This window comes from Peromyscus californicus, unplaced genomic scaffold (genome assembly GCF_007827085.1).
Source record: "Peromyscus californicus insignis strain IS unplaced genomic scaffold, ASM782708v3 Scaffold_14__1_contigs__length_90479793_seg_2, whole genome shotgun sequence".
Lineage (NCBI taxonomy): Eukaryota > Metazoa > Chordata > Mammalia > Rodentia > Cricetidae > Peromyscus > Peromyscus californicus.
Window position 1 is genome coordinate 32,673,008 of NW_026294436.1, and position 18,887 is coordinate 32,691,894.

Consider the following 18,887-nt stretch of genomic DNA (forward strand, 5'->3'; position numbering starts at 1 on the left):
TCAATACAGGAAATAAAATAGATTATATTTATTTATATCTACAAAATATGGTGTTTATAAACTTTAACTACTTCATATATTTTATTATAATTTATTGAGTTAATGCTATTAACCTATTACTGTTATGGGGAATGCAACCATGAATAATTAAGATAAAATACAGTACCATAGTCATTGTAGTTACTGTCTTAGTGAAGCAATCTCTGCAAAAAACCTTTTTTAAAAAATTAATCAATAAGAAAAAGAAACTGGAAAGGTAGCAAGGAGAGTTGGAATCAGTAGCAGTTGTGGGTAGGAATTGTATGGAAAGCTTCACTCATGAAAATGCCAATTAACAAATATGTAGGTGAAAATGAAGAAGTTTTATAGATGCCTGAGAGGGTCCATGAGTAGAAAGCAATAAATGCTAATGTTTGTGGAGAGAAGCAAAGATGTTTCAAAGCAAATGTACACAAACCAGTGAGAATCAAGCATCACTGGAGTGGAAAAGAAATTCAGGTGCAGGCTCAGAGCACTACCAGAAACGGCAACAAAGCATCTTCAGAAGTTGCTCCAAGATCTCACAGTTTTAACCTGCAAGAGATGATAGGAGTTGAGGTGAAGAGTGCCAGGATCCCATTTGGGTGTTAATGAGGCCCCGGTGTTCATTGAAGGGTTTAAGGTAAATATGTACACATACATAGGCAAATGTTTTTCTGAAATATTAGAAAAGAGAAGATTATGCATATTTTCATTTGAGAAGCATCACTAAACTTGTATTAATTGAATTTAAAGTTCCTGTTTCTTAACTTGTAAACATGAATGACATTTTTAAGTCGATCATGTATCTATTGTCTAGTGTAAAACCAGAATTTTAAAGTTTTGGATAAAACTGAAAATGTTCATACTAAAAGGAAATTTAAAAATAATGCATTAAAAACCTGCTGGCATAATAAGCAAGAGTTTAGGGGCATGAGAGAAGGCTACACAGTTAAGATCCTTGCTGCTCTTATAGGGATGAAAGAGCAGTTCACAGCACTCATATTGGGTAGGATAACAGTTGCTTATAAATCCAGCACAAGGATTTCTGATGCCCTCTTCAGGCCTTTACATGGCTCATGTGCATGAACACAGAACATAATGCAAGAATACTCATACCCACAAACACAAAATCAACAATTAAACAGTGTTCTGAAAAAGAAAGAAAGCACTTCCACAGAAATCAGTGATCTATCTTCAAATTACATGGTTTTAAAGTCTGTGAACTAACCAGGACAGGGCCCTTTTTAGATCCCAAGTCCATCCACTATCTTGCCAATACATTGGCCACATAGTGTAATGGTGTACTCTGACTTTCATTTTTGACACTAACTGTAAAGGATTTGAGAAATCTAATCTTATTTCTATTCCCCATATTTAAATTACCACATGATTTCACTGAATTTCGAATCATTTTCACCCAACTGATTATTCTATATCGAATGAATTGGTACATGAAAAGGTACTATGAGTACATCTCCTTAAGAAATTTTAATTCATTAATATATTTCCATGACTATTACACAATAAGAATGACTAAATGATTTTTAAACTTAACTTGATATTTAAAAACACAGTATGTCTCTCCTTCATATATCTGCTCTCAATGAACGATAAAATAATTTAAAGCATTTTATATAAGCGAATGAAGATGTTGAATAGTGGGAGAAGCCTGAGGTGGTAAATTCGTGTAGTGAGAGAAGGAATAGAAAATATTTGGTTTTGTTTTCTTTAATGCTTTTTAAGTTTTATAATGTTCAATGGACAACATTTGTAAATTTTGAAGGTGAATAATACGATGTCTTGATAAATGTGCTGTTACCCAATAATTTTCATAATGATATTAACATGGCTGTCACCTTCCAAGCTGTGCAACAGAGTTCTACAATGGAAATTTCTTGTAACAGAAAGTCTGTACTCTTTGATAATGCTTTTATGAGGAAAAAATACTGTTATTTTCTTGTGACATGAAGAGCTGTGCTGTGAATACTGAATTGAATGTTGTGAGTTTGATTTAATCCTTGGTTCTTTCTTGGGAAATATAATGCTTCAGCACAATTCTGAACAAAACAACTTAAAGAATTGATGTATGGTGACATGTTTCTTTCAATTTAGAGGACTGGGAAGAGAGTGTATTTCAGATCATTTACAGAAGTGATATATGTGGGGATAAACTAAAATGATAAGAAAAACATTTCTTGTAAGGATCCAAATACTGTTAGGAAGACTCCAACTTCAGTTCCCTAGAAGTAGAAAAAACATTTGTGGGATTAAATTATTAACTATATACTTACTGCTTTTCTCATTCATCTCTCATAACTCAAAACTGTAAGTAGATTTTTCTAAAGTTTTTACTACAAAAACAAAAATCACCCAGAAATATACAGAAATATAATCCTGCTCATTGTGTAGATAAAAGTCATAATACTATGATATATCATAATAGTCAGTGATTTCTATATCATATCATTCAAAATCTTGTTATTATCATTATATCTAAAATTAGAATATGTTCTTGTGAATCTAAATACACATTTCAGCACTAATGTGCCATTGTATCAAGAATAATGACATTCTACTAATACATTTAGCCAAAGCCAAAAATTATCATGCTAAATTTAAAACAAACACAAAACAAACAATAAAAAAACATACATTTAGATACTTTCAGGCTTTAACTCAAGAACTACTGATCATGGAAAAACTTTCAGGTAAACCTAATAACATTTGGAAGTCCTGATTCTTTCCCAAGTTTTAAATAACCAGGAACTTGTTTTGTTAAATATTTCACTCTGTTCAATAAAATGTACTCACATATCTCTAGAGATAATTCGATGTATTTTCTACTCCTTATTTTAATCTTCCTCTTTTTTGTAAAGATGGGTTCCAAGAATTTTGTGTTTATCTTTTATTTTAAAGTTGCTAAAAACAAGTTTCTCTGCAAAATTTTTTGTTTATTTGTTTTATTTTATTTTACTTAGTCTTAATACACAAATCTCTTCAAGTGAACATGTATCCCACCCCTTATGTATAGAAAGTATCTAAGTTTTAATTTATCAAATAATAATGCAATTTACCCCTATATTTTTAATTAATGTGGAATTAGGACACAACCTCCAACCCCTCCCATGCTTTCCTTTTGAATTAATTGCCCTTTTTTATTTTATTCTTTGATTCTTATTCACACATGCACAACTTTTATAATGTTTATTTGAGTACATATATGGTTTATTTGAGTACATATATGTAAATATAACAGGCTGAGTCCATTTTTGTTGTTTATGTCTATGTAGCTTTGTGGCTAATGAGATTGCTTTGAGTTTTTCCATTTAAGAGGATGCTAGCTATCGTTGGGTTTGGATAACCAATAAGGGAGTTCATCCTTGGGACAGAGAACTCCTGTTTGTAGCAGTCTTTAGCTGCTGTAGTTTTTTGTCTAGGTCTTGAACCCTGTGAAACTTTCCTCCTTCCATAGTAGCAAGCCTGTCGATGTGGTCATTGCTCCAGTCTGGTTTATTCAATTAGAAAGATTATTTCATTACAGACTTCAGGGTATCCTTGCTTTTATACTCTGTCTTATACCACTTTTGCCTTCTCCCCTGAGCCATAGATGCAGAGTGTGATGTGGACCTGACCACTGGGGATTGTGTTCCCTGGATCCATTGATATCTTCACTGTGTTCAGGTGTGTTTTTCTGTGGTGGTCTCCATTTGCTGTAAGAGAACCTTCCTTGAGAAGGGACCATAGCTACAGTCATCTAAGGGCATAAGGACAAGCTTTATAATGTAGTTTAGAACTGCATTATAGTTAATGTAGTTCTAGAAAAGTTACAGTAATAGATTCATTTCTAAGGCCCATGATATCACTGGCAAAGGAAATTTGACTAGATTTCTAGTACCGGGAATGTTTTCCCTCTTGTTGAGTGAGCTTTAAATCCACTTAGACAGCTGTTTGTTGCCAAAATGTGAGCACCACTTACTGTATCTATATGGTTATCTGGCCATGCTCATCAGTGTTGGGGTTCATGGGTGTTGCCTTTGGTAAGACTGTTTACTTGCTTCCCTCCCTTGACAGCTGGCATTGTATTTTCTGGAACTGTGGAAACTAGAGCACAGGATTCGACTTTCAAGTTAGATTTAGATGGAATCACCCAAGTCCTGTGCCTTAAGTATGTGGTGTTTTCAGCAATAGGTACTTACTTTCAACCCCTGGGAGACAGCCAAGGTCTGTGTCAATAGTCTCTATTGTTCTGGGAATCACTTACCACAGCAGGACCAACAATAGAAAGGAGGTTTCTTATGCCTGTTACTGGGGAGGGATGTGGTTATTCTACAGTCTTACAGGTGCACTATCAGCCTAAGTGGCATAACTTTTTGAAAGTATAATTTATTTATTATTTCTTCTCCCTTCAGCCACCTTACCCGTTTTCTGTCTTGAATTCAGAAAATATTTCCTTATGCCTGAGGTAGCATATGCATTATTAGAGTATATATCAGAAAGCAAAGTGACCAATACTGTTGATTTCTTTCAGGAAATGCAACAATGCCAGATTCTCTCACACAGACTTTTAGTTTGCATCAGAGTAGAATCCCATAAGCATCTCTAAGTTTAAAAGAAATTGGAGTAGTAGCTTATTTTTATATAGTACATTATGCTGAAAAAATTAAGGTTTTGTTAGCCTTAAAAATAAGCTATTGCTCTTGTGTTTGCATATGATTGGGAAGAAAACCCATGCTTGAATCATTATTGAGTGGCTGTGTTCTATGTTACTTCTCAGCATTTCATCTGCTAACAAGCAACTGTATTACTCTGATATGTGTATACCTAATTCACACACACACACACACACACACACACACACACACACACACAACATATATGTGAGCCTTATAATAAAAATAGGAAGTTAGAATAATGTATATCACTTATATAAGAATACATTTATCATAAGCCCAAACTCCTCCCTTGTGTTTGGTCACAAAATGTTGCATGTATGCATTTGTCGGGAGCGGGAGTTGTTGTTTGTGTATGTGTGATGTATATACATATGTTTATGTGCAAGTGTAAGTGCTTATGTGTATTTGGAAGCCAGTAGAGGACATTTGGTATCCAAATATATTACCTTCAACCTCATTCCTTTAAGACAGAGCTAACTGAACTTAGAGCAAAGCTCACCACCAGCAAACCTCAGAACTATCCACTATGACTGCATACAGTATTTTCTCCATCTTTTCATAGGAGGAAAAGACATCAATCAGCAGTCTGTGCTGAGCACTGCATGGTGCAAACCTGCACAAGCATACAGAGAAATATGCTTTATCATAGCTTTAGATAGCCTTGGAGGACTGCTTACGTGGCTCTGGAAACTTGGAAGAATGTGCTTTAGACCTGTGTACATATGAGTTTCTATGTATGAAATGACCGAGGTAGCCCAGGAACTGCAAATTATTGGGGGTTCAAGAACCTAAACTGTTATTTGTTTATTTCACATATTTTTTCATAGGAGTCTAAGCAATGATTTGTATATGGTATACTATTCCTTCCATTCTCAACGGAGACTTTTTATCAAAAGATAAACAATAAATTAATAGGAACGGATTAAAAAACTTTTAAATAAGAAATAACTTATTTTCAAAAATTTGTAAGTACATTTACTGTGGAGACGTTAAATGAAGGCAAGGCTAGAAGGGTTATGGATAAACATGGATTTTCATTCTGACAGCAGAACAGATTAAACTCTTGAAGTGACAGAAATTTCTGTCTATCTTTCTGACAGTTGATAAGGGGCTCCCATCTATAATTTCATGGTTTACCCTCCAAGTAAGAGAGAAGAGTCATTCTGAATTCCTGTTTGGTTTGTGTCACTACTGATAGCATCCAGAAAGACTCAGTCTTTTTACCAACAAGATGATATTTTGTTAATGGAAAGTCTTATCACTGCAGTGAAAGAGATGTTCCATATTGTGTAAGTCAGCCTGAGAGCCCAAAGTTTAAAGTTTTATGAATAGATGTGGGATGATCATTTAAACTAATTCATCACTTTCTTATCTCAACTGAGAAATGAGACCAAAGAATAGTAGACACACTGGACTTCTGTCTTCTTACAATACGTACATTTGGTACATATTGATTTTATATGTTAAAATGTAATATTAAATTTCTAGAAAGAAATCAACAGAAAATATCTATTTATTGTCTTTTGTTGACTAGAAAGGTCATATGGAACAGGATGAGCTTACAGCTTGCGACATTAGAATATTGTGTGCAAACTTTTAAAAGATGTAAGTTAAAATTGCTTCAATTATTGTAGTTTTACCAGCTGAAACATACATGAATGCAAATTAACCCTCTAGATGTCATCTCCAGCACAAAAACAGAATTTATAAAAACTTATGGCATTGATGATGTAATTTCAGAGACATCTTTTAGATAGGAATGTGGAAGTTGGTTTTATATATTTTTCACTTTCCTAGTTTCTAATAAATATACAGCAATAATATCTTTATCTACATTAACATTTTAAGATAATCAGTATATAATTTACAATAATTTATAATCAATATCACATGATTTTTAATAATTGTTTATTTTAAGTCAGATTTGTACCAGCTAGATGAGAAACAGAATTATTGTCATAAGAATTCTAAACAAATGATGGAAACAAAGCAAGATTTTTTTATTTTATTACCTTCCCAATTATAATATTCTGTATCTGAATACATTTACAGTCACTGCAAGTAATTTGTAAGGAACCTGGAATCACTGTCACTATTATGTGAGGGCAACTTTATCTTTGAATGATGCTAAATAGCATTCTCAAATATTTTTGTATTAAACTTAAATCTCTTTGAGACCCTAAGCCTGTCACTTCTACTTAGACATAACATTTTATATAATAATCTTTTATCAATTATTGAGTTTACATTTTCTTTTCTAGTTTCTAAATTAAAGGATATGATATAATTTTTCTAAAATGATTTTTTATATCTTTCTACTCATATCTTAGAAGTAACAACTCTATCATTCTTTCCAAAGCTCCTGTCCACTATCACCCCAGAAACACACAATAGTTTCAGTGAAAACTTTGCAAATATTTTCTTAGAATGTCACATTACCATTCATGTAACATAGAGTTATTATTTGTTATTCATTGTTCAAAATGTCTAAATGAATGAAAAGTATATACAATCTAGATGTCTTTTACTTGATAAAACTGTAATTAATGCTTGAAAAGTATTTTACTTTCTTGTGTGGTATCCATCTGAAAGGCTGATTTTCACAGTATTGTGTTGTTAATTGTCAAGAAGTCCTTTGTACTCACTCTTTGTTAACTATAGCATCTTGCAAATCTCATTCTGAAGAACGTCTTTATCTCTTAGAGGGAGATACATGATGAGCAGGTAATTAGAACAAATAATGTTAGATACACACACACACACACACACACACACACACACACACGTTGCTCTAAAAGTTGGTACCTTAGGGCAGAGCAATGGGGAGCACAAAAGAGAAAAATGTGATCCTTGCTTCAGGGTCTTTTGTGTTTTCTTGAGGAGTGATCTATTTTTTAAGTCACAATGATGAAGTCACTTTATTTATATTGGATATGGGCATTGAGGAGAGGTTTCAATTATTGTCCCAGAGGGATTATGGATAGTTCCATCTCATATGAGAAATTACTATGATTTATGTAAGTGGAGTATCTTCTTATACATTTAAAGTAAAATTTATCTGAAAATATTGACCAGACTTCTTAGGGTCATGAAATAGTGAATTGAATGTTATTAAAGAAGATCCAGAGAACAGGCTGAAGAAATAAAGTGCCAACTTATCCGAAAAGACTTTGTGACACTACGCCTCCAATTTAGCCACTATTTTAAAAGGGAAATAACTATATCATCATAAATAAAAAGCCTTCTCTGTTGATGCATAGGGGTTGGATAGTGAAAGAGACACAGACAAGGCACAAACAGAAATAATCATTATGTAGACAGAATGGTAAGACCGGATGATTCTGAAATGCTTAAAATTGATAATTTTCAATGGGCCAACTTACTGCAGATTGTATTGATCATTTCAACAGTGGTGGAGAATATATATATATATATATATATATACATATATATATATGAAAGTATGAAACAGAATTATTAGAGAGTGTTATGATTTTGAAATGACAATGACTAATGTATTAGAACTATTTGCATCTGGCAGGGATGAGGAAACAAGTTTTATGGGTTCAGAGTAGATATCAGGCATTCACTTTATCCTATGTTTAATAGTGTTCATGAGGCCTTCATTTGAAGAAAATGCCTTAAAAGGCCATTTCGTATATGGGTTAATTTTTTTTAGAAATTAGCCTAAGCCTATTTGGGAAGTTATGAATAGAGAAAGTAGCACTAAAGCCATAAGGACAAACATGGTTTAACTTTAAATTTGGCACAAGGGAGGGAAAAGTTTAGGTGTGTAATTTGGATACAGTGAACTATGTTCTCATTATACTCCATAATAGAACGGTCCAGAAAACATTGAGGTGTTCATTAGGAAAAGGTAAATGTTCTGTTTTTTTCTGTGTTTGGATATTATTTGTCTTTGCAATTCAAAATTAACTGCTACGTGCACTACTCTAGTTTATTTCTGTTGCTGTGATAAAACATCCTGAACATAAAAGCAAGAAGAGGGGAAAGGATTTATTTGATTTAAATTGCAGGTCACAATCCATCATAAAAGAAGATCGGGACAGGAATAGAAGTAGAAATGAGGGAGGAAGGTTTTTGACTGGCCCGTGCTCCACTAACTTTATTATATAGTCCACTAAAGCAGGGAATGGTGTCTCCCACAATGGACTGTCCCACACTACTACCATTCCTGTCAATCATCCATCAAGACAAACCCTCAGAAACATATCACAATGCTATATATATATATATATATATATATATATATATATATATATATATATATCTTCTGGTACTGTGTATGTTAATCAATAAGGGTGAAACATAATTGAACACTAGATTAATTTCTCCATGTGCAATGCCATCTGTTATGTTGTCAATAATAGGGTCTTACAGTCAGATTGTGAAATGTAACCAATAGCATTCACAATAACCTGTATTGTTTGTGGGAGTCCATGAGACCCCTTTGTCCAATAACTCAAAAAAAGGTGTAGCTCTTTCCTTGCACTAGGGTTTTTATTTGATAGCATGATATCTAACTGAGGCATTGTTTTTCTCATTATACGGTAACTATTTAAATTCCATTTATGTATGTATATATACTTAGGAAACTTTAAGACATATTTCATTGGAAAAAAATTGTAGTATTTATCAGTCTCTTCTTTGTCAATCTAAGAATATTTACTTTTTTGAACCTAAAATCATTTTAATTGCTTTGTAGGAATTTTTTTATTCATTTTTACATACCAAACACAGTTTCCCCTGTCTTCCCTCCTCTTGGCCCTCCAGCCTTCTCCCCCAGCCCATCCCCTTTAAAAAATTAGTTAAATGGAAGTACTATCAATTTTTCTCTCTCTCTCTCTCTCTCTCTCTCTCTCTCTCTCTCTCTCTCTCTCTCTCTCTTCTTAGTGACATGGGCTGGTAAAAAGTGATGACAGTGAGAAGTGTACACTGAACTCTTCGCCTTAAATATCTATGTTCTTTAAAATTGTTGCTTGATGAGAATCAAAGTGAAGAAAATTAAGTGGGAAGAATTCCAATTAAAATTCTCTTATTTTTATATACTTAATGTAATTCTTGATGGAGGGGAATAGTTTTCTATTATCTAACTGTTTTTTTTTTGTTGTTGTTGTTTTTTCAAGACAAGGTTTCTCTGTGTAGTTTTGGTGCCTGACCTGAATCTCGCTATGTAGACCAGGCGGGCCTCAAACTCACAGAGATCTACCTGGCTCTGCCTCCCAAGTGTTGGGATTAAAGGCATGTGACACCACTGCCTGGCTTATTATATAACTTTCGAAACAAAATAGTTACACCTCAGATGGAGAGGTGTAGCTACACATATTGCACTTGGGAATTGAAAAAGTAGACTAATTCAGGCTCTCTAGGAATGCTTATTAAATGAAGCTACATGAAGAAAGGAACATCCAATACTAAAGACAGTCCTGGGGAAGAAGCCCTGGTTCTTCAACTTTTCTCTGTAAATTTATGACAGAATATGTACAGCCAGGTGGATTCCAACATTACCAATCATACCAGCACCACATCTCTTGTTGTCCTTTAGAATAATATGAGATTCTATTTTTCTTAAGGCAATGTGAGTCCTATTCCAATTTGGTTTGTGTCAACTTGAAATAAGCCAGAATCATTTGAGAAGAGTGAACCTCAGTTGAAAAAATATTGTACTGGATCAGCCTGGAGAAGGCTTGGAGAGCATTTTCTTGATTGATGATATGAGTAGGTTCAGCTCACTGTGAGTATTGTCAGCCCTGGACTGGTTGACCTAGGTCCTATGAGAAAGGTGGATGAGCAAGCTATGAGGAACAAGTCAGTAAGCAGCTCTCACCCATGGTCTCTGCATCAACTTCTCACTCCAGGTTCCTGCCTTGAGTCCACCATTGTATGCAATTGCAAGGTAGAAGATTTTACTGCTACATGTCTCTGTGTCTCTGTCTCTGTCTTCTCCTTCTCTTCTCTCTCTTTCTCTCTCTCTCTGTCTCTCTCTGTGTCTCTATCACACACACACACACACACACACACACACACACACACACACACACACACACACACACACACAGAGAGAGTCTATTTTATCTTACTACTTAGCAAAAGCTAGCCACATCTCTTTAGGAGGCATTTGAACAACTTTGCCTGAGTCCCTGTTCTTGTTTGCATTCAGCAGCAAGATGAGATAGAAGTCTGCTTGTCCAGAAGTTACAGCCTCTTACTTAAGTAATTACCAGTTTCTGGACTAAAAGATTTGTTCCATGGTCAAAAATGTGGATAGGGTCCACATTTCACTTTCTTTCCAAACAATTCTTAAGCAATAATACAGCACCAAAAGATGGTAGTGATTTGACATGACCCATTCCCTTTTTTTAACCTTCAAATTTCCAAGCCTTTAGGAAATAAGAATAGACATATTAGATAGAAATAAAGAAATTATCCCATGCAGTTCATGTTCGTAGTCCTATTATTATGTTTTCTGTTCTCTCAATTGAACCTAGGGATTAATGTTTGTTAGGGAAGTAATCTACCACTGACCTATCCTCAGACCGATTTATGAATTTACTTTGTGAAAAAAAAAATCTAAGTACCTGAGCTAGAATTTAACTCACTTTACTGCCAAAGATGACCTTCAACTTCATTTCCGGATCCTCTGCCTAAGAGTAACTGTGATTGTAGTCCAGCATCACCTGCCCTAGCTTAGTGAGAACTCTTTTTCAACTAATGTACAGATTTTTAACTTAATGTGAGATTTTCATTGTACTGAGAAATGCTCAGAAGGTATTTTCTTGTGAACAGCAAAATGATATTTATTCTAATATAATTCAGTTTACCTCTTTCTTATCTTGCAAAGAACTGTAAACACATGTCAAATCAAATAAACAAAAGAATAGATTTTCCCTTTTTTTCTTTCAAATGTCTCTTTGTCCTACAGTACATGCTTGATTGTGTTTCCAGGTTGTCACATTCAATTTCTATATGTTTGTTATTTTAAATTTTGGGGAGCTTTTTCTATATATTAACACAACTTTTTTCTTGTTGGTAAAATTGCATATTATGCCTATACTTCTGGTAAGGTGTTTTTCCCCTTACTTTTCTTGATTATGATTATAGTTCTTATTGTTTTCACTTGAATATTCATTTATAATTTATATTTCATAGACTTTTTAAGAATGTTAGTGCTCTAATCCAGTCAATAGAGAGTGGTAAGCAAAGTGTTCTACCACTGATCTACATTCTCATCCTCTGCAGAAACTTTAGGTTTAGATAATAAGAGTTTTGTTTAGATTTCAAAGAATATCCATAGTGATATACAAAGGTCTTGTTATAGACAAATCGATATATCCATAAACCTAAATCATATCCAAATATTTATGATTTTATTACGCCAGGAATTCTCTCATGCCTACTTACAAAATCCTTCTGCAACATGCCTAGTATAAGTAGGTTTGATTTTGTCTCCAGAACTTTCATTAGAGAGTACTGTATTGAATAAACTGTGTTATGTTTTGATTTATTCATGTAGCTTAATTTCTCATATTCACTCAAGTTAGAGCCTGTCAGTATCTTCTATTTGTAATTTCTTAATGTATCTGAAAAGTATCTTATATTTAATACTGAAAAGTATTTAATATTAAAAAAGAATTTTATACTTAAAACCTCATTTTAAAAAAAATATTCTCATGTTTTCAAATTTGGGTCCAAAATACAGATGAAATAAAATACAGAATATGTGAGAAAGGCTCCATGAATGTTGCCCTCGGGTTACACGAGCGTCTTCAACACTGTCTCTGTCTGGCTCTTTGTCTCTGTCTGTCCCTGTCCCTGCTTCCCTCATTCCCACCTCCCCCCACCATCCTCTCTGTAAAACTCACTGAGTACAGGATAGTTTGAAAATGAAATTTCCTTTTCTCAGAGTGTAAAATCATCTCCAAGAGCAAAACCGTTGTGTGTCAAGTGTCAGCTTGAGCCCCGGGCGACAGTGCCAAGGCCGTGATGTCCAGAGCAGAGGCGTAAGGAAAGCAGGAGTGACAGAGTATTTCCTGGCTGGGTCTCTGTGTGACTGAGCTAACAATCAGCTTATGATTGTTTAAATGGCTGTGGGTGTTTAATCCCCAGAATTTATATTTAGTTTAAGGTATTAAGGTCTAAGAAGGACAAATCTATGAAAGCTAAAATGAAATGGCCTTCCCAAAAGAGTAATCCTTAGTTTCAAAGAGATCCGGAAATTACATTGTTTAGGTTTAAAAATTTAGATACATGTTGCACAGATTTGGAAAGCAATAAAGGATTAGAAGACTGGAATAAAGAACCTTTGAAATAAGATTATTAGTGCTCAGAGAGGATTTAACCATGAGAGGAGGCAATTGTTTTTGTATCAACACATGTTCTAATACCTCAGTGAAAATTGTTAGCATCTACAACGTATGCTCAGAATTGCACAAACTTTTGAGGGCTTTGGAAACATCATATGGAGACAGCTTGCACTTTGAGGTAAAGTCTCAGTGAACGAAAGAATGCCTAGTGTGATGAAATTTAAATGTAGGGATACTGTGTAATATAAATCATGGAGACATGAATTGTTAAAGAGAAATGAAATGCTCATTTTCTGGGGGAAATTCAGTTATAATAAATAAACTGCCTACAATGGCATTTTTTTTTAAGTTGCAGTAGTAACAGCAGTGATGATCACAGAAATAAAATTTTCCATTTCTTTCCTATTAATTCTATATATACTAGATCTCTTCACATGGAATGTACTTTGATTCTTAACACAACTTTCTGACATACTTTAGTCTTATTTTTCCGTATGAGGTAAGTAAAGTAGCATTCAGAGTTGATAATTGATCCCTAAGAAAATGTTCATATGAAAACTTCCTGCATTTGGCCTGAGAATCAAACCACTATATCACATATAAAAAATTATTGTATGTGTCTTTAATGTTGTCTTGTATGTAAATAAATGGCTATTTTTCTTATTGTCATTAGTTAGGCATTTTTCCTTTCTATAATATTGAATATTTTCAATATTCATTTTTAAAATAGTATTTTTATAATCTTAAAAAAATAATTTAAAATGTATTTATATTTCTTTTTATGAATTTATCTTCATGTTGATGGTTATCAGATATATGCCATTAAGTTATTAAAATGTATAGGCTAGAACTTTTCAATTATTAAACTGTACTAAATCTTTACAAATTACCTTGATAATTTTTTTACTCTTATTTATTAGTGGATGCAGTGCAACTGGCCCATTGTATGAGGTTTTCATGAAACAGTATATTTATAGTGGTGGAACAACACAGAATTTATTTACTAAGCTAAGCTTTAGTATTTGCCTTGTGGCAAAAGATTTATCTTCCCAAGTTAGAGTAATGCATAATTTGTCAATGATTTAAGAGTCTCTGAGTCTTAACTAATATTTTTATGCCTAAATAGATTTGAGATTAACTTGGGAAGGTACTTTCCTCCTTGTAATACTATTCCTTCAAATTTTAGGGAAATTTTGATTACAAGGCAAACTCTCTCCTTGATGGGGCAGGAAATCCATCTCCTTTACACTATTCATCTACTTAAGTACTGATTGCTTTGATTGTTTTTCTTTTTTCCCAAGTTTGTTTCCAAGCCTCTTTCTTCTGCTTTTCACAATCCATAGTTTCTTTCCTATGATCTGATTCTTTATCTTCCATTCCTTCCTCCCAATCTTTTCTCCCATCATTTCATCCTCTCTTTATTCTATGAACTATTTTTAAGTAAATGTCAAAACCAATGGCAAGCCCTTGATTAAAAGCAGCTGACCATCTGCAGACTATCCTGTTTTCCACCAAGATGGTAGGAAAACGACATAGTTGTTAGTCTAATAAATCTTAGTTTATCTGAGCGAAGTTTCTGTGTCTGTGAGCGTGTGGATGTGTGAATATGCATCAATGATCTGTGTGTGAATGTGTGTATGTGTGAATTTGCATTAATAAAGGACAGTATTATTGTATTTGCTTAAAATTTTGTCAAAAAATATGAAAACATAATCTACTATGGAATTTTGAAGATATTTTATTCAAAACCTTTATAAAATTCCAAAATTATGTAACAAAACTAAATTTTACTCTTTTGGGGAAAAACTATGTGAATTTTGAGTACATGTAAAAAATCCACTAGGCAATGTTGAAACTTGCTGACTACCCAACTTTGACAGCTGCTTTCACTGAGCGTAAAGAAAAGAAAGATTATCGAATTTCTTTTTTGCTGAAAAATTCCCCGTGAAATACAGCCAAGTGGTCAAAGGGTGATTAATGAGGGGAGTGGACAAGAGGCTGTGAGGCAAAGCTCCCCTTGCTGCCTCTCCATAGCAGGTGCAGGGTTTGACTGAATGGTGAACTGTCAGTTTTCACATGACAAGCAGAAAAGCAAGAAAATGAACATGCTCTTTCATCATTACTTCTGTGAAAACAAGAACCATCTAAATGCTGGGTCAAAATCTGAAAAGCTAAGAAAATAACTGCTTTCTCTCAATGTCCTAACAATTCTTTCTACGGTTCCCTACTATTGTGATCTCAGCCTTGCCTTTATTTGTCCTTGTGACCTCAAAACATGATTAGAGTTTACAGTGAGAGATGGGTTTGCACTAAGGACTCATGCTTTGGTTGTAGGGAAGAAAATCTGATCCTCAATTCAGATGGGCTAAGAATTTTATAGACGTTATGTTAGAGAGACAGGTACAGAACTAAATACGCAATTAGAGCATAGAGGAAGGAAAGAGGAAGAAGAAGAAGAAGAAGAAGAAGAAGAAGAAGAAGAAGAAGAAGAAGAAGAAGAAGAAGAGGAAGAGGAAGAGGAAGAGGAAGAGGAAGAGGAAGAGGAAGAGGAAGAGGAAGAGGAAGAAGAAGAGGAAGAGGAAGAGGGAAAGACAAAGAAGGGAAGAGACTATCTAGTACATAATGAAAATAAATTGAATGCCTGACAGTTCTAGATCTGGGAATCCAAGACCCATGGACAGAACTAAATACTCAATTAGAGCATAGAGGAAGGAAATAATAACTAATGATGAGATTGCTGTTGTTATTATTGTTGCTGCAGCTGGTGGTGATGCTGTTGCCAAGAGGCAACATGGAGGTTAAACCTGGTCTTTTATAAGGAATTTACTCTCAGTGACAATGGAATCAACTCCTTAATGAGCATGTTACTCCCATGACATAATGACTTCTCATAGGATTCATTGTCCAACATCCATACTTTATACCATGTTTCAAACTATCTAATCTGGATTTGGTGTGAGTAATAATTAAGAGAAAATTGTTTGGTTTCAATCATTTTTTTTTTCGTGTGTGTGTGTGTGTGTGTGTGTGTGTGTGTGTGTGTAATGGATCTTTATTTCATATTGTTACTGTTTGTAGACTGGAAAAAAAGTTCAGGGAGTAGAGAGATGGGATTTACTTTATGGCAGTACAAGTATACACAAACACACACACACACACACACACACACACACACACACACACACACCACACACTCATACAGAATCAAAGTATTTATTTAGATTTGCTTTTTTTTTATATTTCTAGAACCTCAACGTACTGGCTCACTCGCATCCAGTCTTTTCTCTACTGCAATGAGAACGGCCTCCTGGGCAGCTTCTCTGAGGAGACGCACTCCTGCACCTGTCCCAACGACCAGGTAGTGTGCACAGCCTTTCTGCCCTGCACTGTGGGCGATGCCTCTGCCTGCCTGACCTGTGCACCTGACAACCGTACCCGCTGCGGCACCTGCAACACAGGCTACATGCTGAGCCAGGGACTCTGCAAGCCTGAAGTCGCCGAGTCAACTGATCACTACATTGGCTTTGAGACTGACCTGCAAGACCTAGAGATGAAATACCTGTTGCAGAAAACCGACCGACGAATAGAAGTCCATGCCATCTTTATCAGCAATGACATGCGCCTCAATAGCTGGTTTGATCCTTCCTGGAGAAAGCGGATGCTCCTGACTTTGAAGAGTAACAAGTACAAGTCCAGTCTGGTTCACATGATCTTGGGTCTCTCTTTACAGATTTGCTTAACTAAAAATAGCACGTTGGAGCCGGTGCTGGCGGTTTACATCAATCCCTTCGGAGGCAGCCATTCCGAGAGCTGGTTTATGCCTGTGAGTGAAAGCAGCTTTCCAGACTGGGAGCGGACTAAGCTGGACCTCCCACTACAGTGCTATAATTGGACACTGACTCTGGGAAACAAATGGAAGACATTTTTTGAGACAGTACACATCTACCTGAGGAGTCGCATCAAGGCGAATGGCCCCAACAGCAACGAGAGCATTTACTATGAGCCTTTGGAGTTTATTGACCCATCCCGGAACCTGGGCTACATGAAAATCAACAACATCCAAGTGTTTGGATACAGCATGCACTTTGACCCTGAAGCTATCCGGGACCTGATTTTGCAGCTGGACTACCCCTACACTCAGGGATCCCAGGACTCGGCACTTTTGCAGCTACTAGAGATAAGAGACCGTGTAAATAAACTCTCCCCACCTGGTCAGCGCCGTCTAGATCTTTTCTCTTGCTTGCTTCGTCATAGACTAAAGCTGTCTACTAGTGAGGTGGTGAGAATTCAATCTGCTCTGCAGGCATTTAATGCCAAATTACCAAACACAGTGGATTATGACACAACCAAATTATGTAGTTAACCGTATGTCAAGCACAACCCAAAACCTTGAAGGAGTTTTTACAGTGCTTTTGTGGAACAGTTTATGTTTGGAAAAGTAAATTTAAATTGTCTTTTCAATATCTGTCTTATATCAGTCAATAACGTTGGATGGCAATTTACACACATGAACTTGCTGACAATGAATATATTATACTACAGTTTTGGTTTATGAATGAAATAAATACTGACACCAGTCTAGAAGACATTCTACTTTTTACAATAAATTTCATTTGTAATTTTATATGTTCCGTGGCAATGCTTTTGTGCATTACATCCTCTAGAGGGAACATAAAAAGATACCAATAAAATTTTGTAGCTGAACAGTTATTAACAAGAAGTGCTGTGGGATTCATTTTTTTTCCAAGAAATGAGTTCTATTTCGATATAATTTGTAGGAACCTGGGGAAAATTCTCCAGAACCTTTTAATGGAAAGAGTTCAAGTTTCCTTCAGATCATCTTTTCTGAAAAACCCAAATAGGGGGACTTCTTGCATTCAGTTCCTTTCTCCTGGTGAAGAACAGAATGGCTGAAGGGTGTTTTTTAGCTTCATTCAGAAACTAAAATGAGAAACAATCATTATTAAAATTGTCATACACACTAATTTATATATAAATATCAATCTATTTCAGCAAACATATATCAAAATTAGATGACTATAAGCCAAAGTACAAAGAGCATAAACTGGTAACCTTATCAACCCTCTTTATCACTCATTCCACTTCTAGTAACCAGTCACCAAAATTCTGTATAATAATTTAAAAGAATGAAAAGCTACATCTTACCAAAGTTCATAAGATAACACTTCTGGAATTCATACCTGACAAATAGATGCATTTCTTTCTGAGACTCACATTACTAAAATACACTTGATATGGAGAACTTTCATAACTAGTATAAATGTTTCTTTTGAAAGTTATATTCATTTTTTCACTGGTCTGTTATATAAGAATAGACCTGTATTTGGCTATTTTTCTATAAATGGAATTTTCACTTACATTAGAGTATATGATTAGTAAAATATTTTGTCACTTATCACACAGACCTTGTCTAGGGCATATTTAGCAATTTTCCTTACTGAATGACCAAATGCACAGTTAATTCCAGATTTCTTGAGGTTATAGAGCATTTTTTTTCTAAGAGCACAGAAGAAGGACTCATGAAAGGAGTGTGAAATTAAAAAAAATAACTAAAAATACAGTTGATGTAAGAATTCTACACATATTTTGGACTTTGAGGTGTATATTTTCGTTTAAAAAATAATAAGTTGATAGGTCCTACAACAAATATTTAGTCAATCTGCAAAACAAAACATAATGACCAATGTCTAATATGTGGCTGAATTTTTGTTTTTAATAAACTATCTGCTGTTTGTAGGTAATTCAACAGAAAATACACATAAACACTAAATGTCTTTCAAATTTCTGATGTGATTGCAAATATTCTTTTAGTAACATTAATACTTAGTTACATACTATTTCATTCCCT

The 18,887-nt window shown here is 34.6% G+C and overlaps 1 protein-coding gene across 3 annotated transcripts in view; it reads left to right on the forward strand.

Annotated features, from left to right (window-relative positions):
* Window positions 1-17,642, forward strand: part of Brinp3 (BMP/retinoic acid inducible neural specific 3) — a 373,866-nt gene extending 356,224 nt beyond the window's left edge. For all 3 annotated transcript variants that reach the window (XM_052737127.1, XM_052737128.1, XM_052737129.1), the window contains exon 8: window positions 16,265-17,642. In XM_052737127.1, the coding sequence (XP_052593087.1) occupies window positions 16,265-17,381 (1,117 nt within the window). In that variant the 3' untranslated portion in view covers window positions 17,382-17,642. The remainder of the gene's footprint in view (window positions 1-16,264) is intronic.
* The last annotated feature ends 1,245 nt before the right edge of the window (window positions 17,643-18,887 follow it).